This window comes from Nipponia nippon, unplaced genomic scaffold (genome assembly GCF_047370975.1).
Source record: "Nipponia nippon isolate SJK-2023a ecotype South Korea unplaced genomic scaffold, ASM4737097v1 scaffold_11, whole genome shotgun sequence".
NCBI classification, from domain to species: domain Eukaryota; kingdom Metazoa; phylum Chordata; class Aves; order Pelecaniformes; family Threskiornithidae; genus Nipponia; species Nipponia nippon.
In genome coordinates, this window is record NW_028262302.1 from 14884320 (window position 1) to 14894691 (window position 10372).

The 10372-nt window shown below is 53.5% G+C and overlaps 1 protein-coding gene across 1 annotated transcript; it reads left to right on the plus strand.

Moving 5' to 3' along the window:
* Positions 1-385: 385 nt before the first annotated feature.
* Positions 386-9942, plus strand: FAM181A (family with sequence similarity 181 member A). The gene is made up of 2 exons (XM_009467469.2): positions 386-453; positions 9002-9942. The coding sequence occupies exon 2, from the start codon at positions 9073-9075 to the stop codon at positions 9940-9942; it is 870 nt and encodes a 289-aa protein (XP_009465744.2). The 5' UTR covers positions 386-453; positions 9002-9072.
* The last annotated feature ends 430 nt before the right edge of the window (positions 9943-10372 follow it).

The window sequence follows — 10372 nt, forward strand, 5'->3', positions numbered from 1 at the left end:
TTGGCTTCAGTGGGCGTAAGGAGCCCAGAACTGCTGTAGCAAACACCTGAGCTCCAGCAGAGACTGATTCTGATCACTGATGCTTTGCTTAATATTGGCTTTGTGATTTGTTCAGTTTCTTCACTGCAATATGTATTGCAGGTCCCATTTTCCTCAGAAACTCCTCCTGATGCTTTATGAATGCAGGATTGGTCCCAAAGAGCTGGACTTGAGCACCTGAAAGGTGCTGAGCACACTCAGGTACCACTGAACTGAGGGAGCTTTGAGGCTGCTCAGGCTTTCACTCAGGCATCTTTGAACCTTTTGCTTGCGCAAGGGACTCCTGAACACAGGAGCCTCCTTTGTTTGCCTGCAACGGCTTCTCCTACTGCGCATCCTTTAAGAAGCAGCGCTGTGTCAGGAGAACGCCTCCCAGACGCACCCCAGCACCGCGGCGTAAAGGGCGAGAAGAGGGTAAGGGAATTTCAGATTTGTTATAAATAACAACCAAAATCCCCATGTTGGCTTTTCCGGCCGAGTAACAGTGTTTCTTCGGCTGCTGGTGCCCGGTCAGGGGCCAGCGCCGGGGGGTGACGGCAGAGCGGCGCAGCGCCAACCCCGCCGGGCCGGGCGCGGAGCCGGTCCCAGCCGCGCTCCCCAGCGCGCCCTAGCGGCGCCTCCGCGCCACAGCCCGGGCGCGGAGGCGCCCGCAGCCGGCGGCCTCCGCCTGCCCCGCTCCCGGCTCCTCAGGGGCGCGGCAGCCGTGCCCGCGCTGCTGGCCTGCGGGTCTTGCTGTGAAACCGGCCTGGGAGTCGGTGCCTCCCGTCCCGAAAGGCCGCGATCTTGCCTTCACCTGGAGCTGGTTCATCGGGACATGAGCACTGCTCCCTCCTGCTCCGCGGCTTCGCAGCACAAATACCATCAGCGTGCCCCCGGGAAAGGCACATGGACACTCAGAGCAGAGCAGAGGCACGCAGAGGACAGGCGTTTTCCCCAGCCGGTGGCCACGTAGCTGTGTTAGCGCAGCCCATGAATCGATGGCATCACGCCGAGAGGCAGACCCTGGCACGCCAGCTCAGCCCCGAGGTGCGCAGCACAAGGGTGCGCGTTTAGGCACTGTCAGCACGGTGGGGGTGGCAGCAGCCAGCACAGTTTCTCCAGTCCATATGGTAACCACTGCCTCTCCCGGGGAGGTTTCTCCATCCACCCACCTTGCAGAAAAGCGGGCCCCGCGAGGCTCCTTGTCCCCAGGTTGCTCAGCGAGTGCAGCGTGCTGTTCACATTTCCTGGCACTCGCCCCCCAGCGACCCTTCTAGGGGTTCCCGGGGTGACCCTCAGCAGCAGCTGCAGCCCTCGTCGCCTTTCCACACTCCTTTGAAGCATAAGGAGAACTTCAGAGAAGGACATTTCCAAAGCTGGGATGGAGGGGTGATGCTGAACTCGGTACAGGCTGGTGCTACTTTCTCAAGCTTCTGTTGGCTACAGCAAAGGTGGCTGAGTTCCCCAAACTATGAACAGTGCTCAGGTTATGAGTCAAGACAACAGACAGCACAGAAAAGATTTAGAGGTGTCTCTAGAGTTTTTGCTAGGCGTTCTGGATGGATAATTCAGCCCAGCTAGGCTGGACACTGAGCCTTCATCCTAGCATCCCTCCAGAAGGGACACTTGGGGCTGGAAATGCTCCCTGGTAGCTCCCATATTGCAGATCAGGAGAGTGTGAAGATCTGGTCCAAGAAGAGGGGTGCAGTTCATCAGCTATTTCTAGCCATCATTATAGGTTAGACAGGATTTTTTTTTGGTTTGACAATAATGACCCGTGCTATTTCTAACTTTGTTTCTTAACAGAGGGAAACTAAAACAGTAGTTAGGGTTAGTTTTTATCCTCTCTATAAATGTTACATACGAAGTACCTTAAACAACTGTGGGTCTGAGGGCAATTTGTGTTGCACAAACACAGTCTGAGCCGGGACTGCAATGCCACAGAAACACAGTATGTTACAGCCACTGTGGCCCATCAATGTGAGGAGAGGAAGGAGATCAAATGCATCCTTCTTTCTCAGACACTATCTTGCTTACCCTCCACAGGGGCAGAAAAGGTGCTTTAAGCAAAGCTCAGCCTCTCCGAACTCCCCCTGTGCTGCGCTGATGCACCTGCAGGTCTGTGGGTGATGCTCACCCACCAGTCAAACCAAAGCTCTTGCCCTGCTCCGCACTCTGCGGGATGTTTCAGCAGCACTGGTGGGCAGATGCCGTGTCTGGAAATGCAATGAGAGAGGCAGGCGGAAGGACATGTTAGGGGTATAACCGCACACCAGTGCCTTGCTAGATAGCTGCTCGCCTGCAGCCTCATGGCCAGACCGCCGCAGAGGGCCAGCTCAAGGCAGCGCTGCCTGCGGCTGCCTGCACCTTGTCCCGGTGCCAAGGGCTGCCTGGCTGCAGGTGCAGCCCCAGCCGGGCTGCGGGGCAGGGGCATGCCCCCTGCTAAGGAAATGCAGGTGCAGGAGTGACAGCGTGTTCCTGACTGCACCGGAGCGGGAGAGCCTGGCACTGACTTCACTGCGGAAACACCCATGTGGAGAAGCCCCATCCAAGAGAGTGGAGCAGGGAACAGGGCTGTGAGCCCGACCAAAATGTGGGCAGGAGGAGCGCTAGCCTTCCAGTCTGGCATGGCTCTTCTGTACCTTAGGCTTGAGATCCAGGCTCATCTCCTGTCCAGAGCTCACTGTGCATTTCTTTTTGGCAGCTTTTAAGAGAAGTTCTTCACCCTTTCACATGCTCATACTCATTTCTGTATTTTTTTAATCCTTTTTGCAGCACTATTTTTTGTCAACAGAAGCTCCGTTTAGCTTTTAGCATTGAACTCATCACTGATCTTGAAATACTTAATTACTCCAGAATTATGTAAAGAAACCTATATTGGGCCCTGCTGCTGCTTCTCAGTGCATACCTGCTGTGTGGGGAGGCAGAATTTAAACCTCTAGAAGGACCAAACCAAGGCCGGGTTCATTTTTAAACATTATCTAATTTACCAGAAAGAGACGCAGTTAAAGGCAGGATGGGCTTTGATCATGCCTAATTATGGAGTGTAATATTGGATACATGGATACAATATTGCCATGGGTGGTTTTTTCTGCCCAGAAAAACAAAATTTTCCTTAAAGAAACAGCTGTGTCCTGCCTGCGGCCTGCAGAAGAATGGCATTAGTCACGTGCAGTCCAACACGTAGCACAATTGTAAAGTTCGCTCTATGAGACTGACAGGAGCTATTCATATCGGCCCCCTCCACCATCTGCCTGAATGGCAGGCTGCGGGGTAGCAGCAGCCCCCCCGCGCTGCCTCTGCACGGCCTCAGCACTTAGTGCCTGCTCAAAGTCTGTCCCCAAGTGCAGAAAATCGGGGATTGAAAGCAAAGAGAGGATGTCACTCAGGTCAAAGCAGATTGTCGAGAGGGAAAAAAGAGGGGGTGGGGGGAGAGCCAAAGCTTCATCTGGTGGGAGTGCCAGGTTGCTCTTCTCCTGGGAGCAGAGGTGTTGGCTCCAACAAGGAGATGAGGAGGGAGAGCAAAGGGGATGGCTGGACAGCACGAGTCAGAGGAGAAATCCCATATTCTCCCTCCTTCCCTCGCGGAGCTTAGAGGATTCGGCTGCAGGGCAGGACCAAGCTGCGTGAGGGTCAGTGCCAGGGCGAGACGTCCCTGCTGCTGTCTGCAACACCTGTGTGCTGGGGTGCGGGAAGGGATGCCGAGGGCTTTGGCTGCACCCCTGTGCACACACTGTCAGACGTCCCTTGGGGGCTGGTGGCAGAGACCACAGGCCTGCAACCATAATCACCATTTGCCTGTTCCACATGTCCTTCATGTCCTTGGACTGGGAGCCAGGCTGCTAGCTTTGCCCACAGCAGTTTTCTCACAGAGGGATTTCATCCTCAGAAATATTTATGAAGGTAACGTAGAGGTTTTTTCCCTTTCAAAATGAACCTGCAGGTCCTGGGATGGACAAGCTCATGTCCCAGGCTGGGGCCAGGCTCTGAGTCCAGAGGACAACCTGTTTGGAGGCCTGGACACCATCAGTGCCCCAGCTGTGAAGGTCAGACTGGATGGAGGGGGATTAATTTTCATCCTATGACCTGTTTTTCCTTCTCATCTCCAGACTGTGACATCTTTCCTCATGGCTGAAATTTCCACTATCTGTGCCTGAGGTGCATGGCTCAGAGTTACTACAATCCTTTCCTCTCCCATTGCATTCACTCCTAAGGTCACCCAGTTCTTGCAGTATGATGTTAAATAACATCTTCCATTTTTATGCCATCAGCGAATCATTAACATCCCTCTGCTTCAGTCACTGTCAACAAGAAATCTAAAATCAGGACCCCTGAGAAACAGCTTTAGTAGTCTTCCTCCATCCCAATACTTCTTTCCAGGCCAGTACTTCTGGTTTCATCATGAGCCATCATCACCTCCCCTCAGGCTCCTGCCTCTCCTCAAAACCCTTGCTCTCTCTTTTTCCAAGTGTAAAGGCAGGGCAGAAGCTTAGGAAACAGCAGGTGAGTGAAAAGAAAACTGAAATATCTTTGCTTTTATCTGACCTTAATGGGCAAAGAAAAGGAATTATTCCCAGGTAGCCCATCTGGGAATTTTCCAGCTAATTTTCATACCATGTTTCAAAACAGTTGGAGCCCTATTTTCCCTTTGCTTTAAAGCGCACATTCATTAGGCTCAACAAGGAGTCACAGGATTGTGACCCAAATGGGGAAAAATAGTTGAAATGTTCCACAAAACAATGGAAATTTGTTTTTTTCCTCTCCTCTCCTAGACACAAACAAGCAAAACCTCTAGGGAATTTCTAAAGAAAATCTTTTGACCGTTGCTAAGAAGCCTTATTTTTCAAGTAAAAATCTGAAAGGTTGTTTTTTTTTTTTTTAATTAAGGGAGGTTGCCTGGTTTTAACACCCATGGAGAAAAGATGAGGATAACAGTGTTTAACATACAGACGTGTGCCTCTGACAAACAGATACCCCAAATCAGGGATTGCAAGAAGCCACCGAGAGCTGATTTCAGTCCAGGCCTGCCCAGAAAGCATACCATGCGATATGCAGAGTTGCCATCCTGACAGCAGGCTGAACCCCGTACCAACACCTGGTGCTCAGGCTAGGATGGAGAAAAAGCTCCATTTTAGGGGAGGAAAAAGAATTTTGAGTAAACTCGTGTCAAAACAGTGACTTCTGTATCATCTCTGTACCATTCAGCTGTTCACTGAGCTGCTCTTTGCTTTACATACCATCAAAATAACAGAGGTGATTTGGGTGTTCCTGCTATTTGAAGTGCTCAGGACACTTAACGGCAGAGGGATCCCTACCCCAGTTAATGGTGTGCGTTGAGGTCAGTGGGTCTGCTCACACGGTCCAGGCCAGCCTGATGCTGGAATACCTTTGCTGAATGGGCCCCTCAGCCTGGAAATAAGCTGTGGGAGGTTTTGGTGTAGAAGTGGCTAAAGACTGACATCACTTTACCATGAGTGACACTTTAAAAACACTTCCCAGGTATTTTTGTGTAAGAAACTCTTCTTTCCTCTCTCCTTTATTCAGTCTTGAAGGAAATAATGCATGTTTAGGAGAGGCCTGGCTGCAACTTTGAAGTGAATGGATTTATTCTCGTGCTTTACTTAAAAAAAGGAGTTAGAAAACTTCACATACCAAAAATTCCCAAGAAGACAGCTGTCAGGGGGTGACATGTCGGATATGAAGTGGCTCTCCAGCTGGTCCCTGTCTGCATGCTGGGAAGGCATGTGGAGACATTTTTTCAATTGCTGTACTAGTTTGACACATTCACAGTGGAAAATGATGTATCATTCTTGAGCCTTTGGTTGGTGGACACTTCAAAGTGCATTGGATCCTTGGAGAGGAGTGCCCTATTGTTAATTGTTCCTTTCACATGTACATTGGGATGAACACGGCGAGAGCAGCGAGGAACAAAAGGGCTCCGGTGGCCTCTTAGAGAAAACCCTGTGCAGCTCAACCTGAGTCTGACCTTGAAAGGGTGGGTTGCTCTGGTTTTTAAATCCTGCTCGCCGGTTCATTCCCCTCCAGCTCCCTGCCGTTGCAAGGGAACGGGATGCTGGAGCAGTGAGCGCAGCGGGGCACAGGGAGCCCCTCCACTGCTGCCACGTGGTACCCAAGGAGCTGCATCCCAGGCAAGCATCCTTCCAGGAGGGGACAGGCACGGCTGGAGTCTGGGGGCTTGGAGAGGGCTTCTGCAATGGGTGTGTTGGAGGGGTGCCAGGTTTGCCTTATCCTCCAGTAAGCAGGCAAGCCATATTGACCCTCCACAATCTAACTGGCCCGTTAGCCCTCAGGGTCAGAGCACAGCCCAGGGGTCTTGAGCCCAGGCCTCTAAGGACACAGTTCATTAACATCTTGAGACAATCCTTTGCTTCCAGGCACCTGTCCCATGTTTCTCTGTCTCTCCTTCTCACCCCCTTGGGCAACCAACTAGATTTGTTAAGAGATTGCAGTGTGCAACATGGTGTTCAGGTTGGGTTCAAATGCTCAAGCACAGGAGGCGGTTGGTTCCTACAAGCAGAGGTGTGATCCCTTGGCGTGCATCTCTTTCAATGAGCTAGACAAAACCTCTCCCTGTAGCCTCAGCTGCCGTGTTGGGTCACCGAGAGGCCAGGCCCTGGCTAGCGCATCCCGAAATAGATGCTCAGGCAGGTGACTGGAAATTGCCCCTCCCAAATGAGCTGAATGGAGAAGATTGTGCAGAGATTTGCATGCTGGCGTGAAGCAGATGATGGAGGCTGCAGGCAGGGCTAGCTGCCCCAGGTCTCCCAGGGCATGAACTGCTTCTGAAATAGAAACTGGAAGGAGAGGCACAGTGGCAAATCAGCCACTGTGTTATAGCCTGCCATGGTGCCAAAGGCTCTGTAGCACCTTCTGCTGCAGGATGTCCTGGCCCCGGGGTCTCCCTAGACCTGAAAACACCTGAGCCAGGGTGCTGGCACATGCGGCTCGGGCCAGACTGGGAGAAATGATGTGAATAGGGATGGCAGCACTGGGCATACCAGTACGGGGACACTGAAGAGTTGCCCCTGAGGCCTCTGCCCAGAGTTTGGTATAATGGCACAGTTTGGATCTTGTCCTTTTCTGAGAAAAACGAGAGTAATAGAGATACAGTAAAATAACTGTAAAATGTAGCTGTTTCAGCCCTCAGTTCTCAGGCCTTTGATTCCTCACATGAGTAAGGTAGATTTTACTTGCAAAATGGATTGGGCTTCAGTCCCTGCTTTCCCCAGGGCATGCATGTGTTTGGTTCAGAGCTGGCAGCATCTCCCTGACAGTGGGTGCACACGTCCTGTGTCCCTTTCCACTCTTCCCATCCCCAGGGTGCTGCCGGCTGGAGAGCGGGAGCAGTGCTGCTCTGGCTGTGGGAGGCAGCAGGTCCCGGGCTGGCACACAGGCTGCTGCCAGCTCTGTGTCGTCCGTGTGCCCGATGCGCACCGAGGGCAGCCCTTCTGCTCTCCTCTTCCTCCAGCTCTCCTGCTATTAAGTTATTGCCACCCCTTAGGGACAAGCCTGCGAGAAGGCAGAGGGCTCGCATAACTCTGGATCAGTAAAGGAAGCAGCTCAATTAGCATTTCACACGCCTTTTCTTCCCTCTCTTCTTACCTTCCCTGCAGCGGGCATGCTTTCCCCTTAAAGGATTGTCCTGTTTCTGCTCCTTGCCAGCGTTGGCAGGGTGACAGTAGTCGAGTGTGCAAACTTGTGCTATTGTCCCCAGGCCAGGGGGAGTCATGGAGACCCACTAATATGACACAGGAAAATGTTTGCTGATGGCAATTCTATGGGCTTTGTCTAACTCTTTCTCCATCATGACGACTCGATTTAAGTCTCTAACTGTTTGACTACAGATGCAAGAGTACTATCCAACTCCATCCTTTTGTCCGGGTAGTTTGAATGGGTAATTCAGCTTTTGTGTAACTCAATTGAGGGGGCAAACATAAAGACAAGATTCTTGAGCGCTCAAGCTCCCTTTCCATGGATATCTGCACATCTCTTTAGAGATTTGTTCCTTTCCTACCTTTTTCTGACATCATCCTCCCCTTAAAAAAAAAAAAAAAAAAAGGCTCTGATGGGGAACGGTTAAAAGTAGGCTAGCCCGGTCTCCCGTATTACATTGTCCTGTGCCAATGAAGCATGGTTAGTATCAGCCCCCAGACGGCTTCGGGGACTGCAGAGAAAAGGGTGTCTAAACTTTCCTAACTCATCCTCAGCATTTTCACTTCGGATAGTGTCATTTTTAAAAAGAAAGGCCTCGGTATGGGTGAAGAGGATAGGGGACAATGGTAGAAATCGCAGGGAAATGATTGTATTTATTAGCTGTCTTTCTGTGGCTGTCCCCATGGCGACAATTTGTGATGGCAAAGAATGCAAGGAGGGGAGGCTGATGCCTGATTGGGATGCTTTGTATTTGGCAAAGTGGCTTCTGATTGGCCTGGGAGAGCCCCGAACTCGCCGGAGTCGATATTCATTCAGCTTGCTCAAGTGCTTGCTAAACTGCGTCCAAACACTGGCGGACCTCGGCTGCCTCTGCCGAGGTTGGCGGTGTGTAACCTGCCTAACGAGATTAGCGGGGAAGGGGCTCTTCTCTGCAGCGACGCCACAGCCACCAGCACCGTCGAGAAAAGCCGCCGCGCGCCGGGTGAGTGTCCGCGCTTGCTTACAGGGAGGCAGGAGCAGCTGCCCCGGCTTCTTTCCACCTAAGCGCTATTTAACAAGATTAGACGCCGGGCTGGCCGGCATCGATGAGCCAGTCCCCGTGCTGGTGTGTGCTGGGGCAGCGGTGCGGGGCGGTGGGCTGCGGGCGTGCAGCAGCTCCGCCAGGAGTTTGCCAGCACGGAGGTGAGCTGATGGACAGCTTGTTTGTGTGGCTGAGAAGTTTGACATGTCCCCACACCCTCCCTCCATTTGCTTGGTGTTATTTGAACCAAGGCTTCCCGCTCTTAAGTCTGCCCATTGTGTTTTGCAGGTGTGCCAAGGTTTGTCCAAAGGCGGATTATAAACTTTTCATGGGAAACTCTACACAGCGCATCCAGTGAGATGGCATCGGACAGTGAGGTGAAAACCCTACTGAACTTCGTCAACCTGGCCTCCAGCGACATCAAAGCAGCTCTGGATAAATCGGCTCCTTGTCGCCGGTCGGTTGACCACAGAAAATACTTGCAGAAGCAGCTCAAGCGGTTTTCTCAGAAGTACTCACGGATCCCACGGTGCCACCCCAGCAAACCCCCCGAGTGTGGCTGGCGCAGGGGGGCAGAGGACCGGGGCCGTGGCCCCCAGCCCGAGGCACCTGACCCCAGCCCCCACAACGGGGCTGCCGCCGAGAAGGTTCTTCGGACAGCCGAGGCAGAAGAGAGCCTCAGCGGGGAACGGGTTTTGCAGGAGCAAAACCCGGAGGCCACCAGGCCGGACCAGGTGCCCATGAGGAAGCGACAGCTCCCCGCCTCCTTCTGGGAAGAGCCACGGCCAGCCCAGAGCCTGCTGGGCCGGGCCTTTCCTGCCCTCCCAGAGGGGCTCCCAGCCCCCAGAGACCCTCCTCCCTGTGAGGGGAAGAAAAGGAAACGGAGCTCAGATGCTGCCGGCCCAGAGAGCCCCCCTGATTCTGCCCCGCACCCTGGGGAGAAGGACCCTGCCGGGGTCCTCTCGGGCCGGGTGGGCGCCTGGACCTGCTGCCCCTTCCCCTGCCCCGGGCCAGGGGTGTACCAGCCCCCGGGCACACTGCCCCCGTCGCCCTTCCCGGGGCTGGGGCTGTGGAGGAAGAGTGCGGCCACACTGCCGGCGGAGGTGCCGCACTTCTGCAAGGAGGCCGACGGCACGGGGCAAAAGCTCTACAGACCTGTGGTTTTGAAGCCCATCCCCACCAAGCCCGCCGTCCCCCCACCGATTTTCAATGTTTTCGGCTATCTTTAGCCAGGGCGGGTATATCAGAGTCGTGCTGAACATGACAGCTCCTGAGAGTGAATTGAGACGCCTGGTCAGGCACCGGGCGCGAGCTGCTGGCAGCGTGGAGCGGCGGGGGAAGGAGGCCGGTGATCGCACTCTTCCTCGTGGGCGGGCTGGAGCGAATTAGTAACTGTTGGGAAGCTACTCGGGCCCCACTTTCCTCTCAGTACACGGGTGTAAATTGGGAATAAGCCTTACGAAGCCGGTGGCGTGGAGCATGAGGCAAACCAGGGCTCTTTCATCGACAGGCATTGTCTAAGCCGCGGTGAGCGGGGCTGCGGGCCATTCATAGCCGCACTTGTAACACCTAGGAGACCTCCTCCATGTGGGAACATCTTTCCAGGGTTGCCCTGCGGCAGCAGCAGCGAAATGAAATGAATTAAGTCCATTCAAAGAG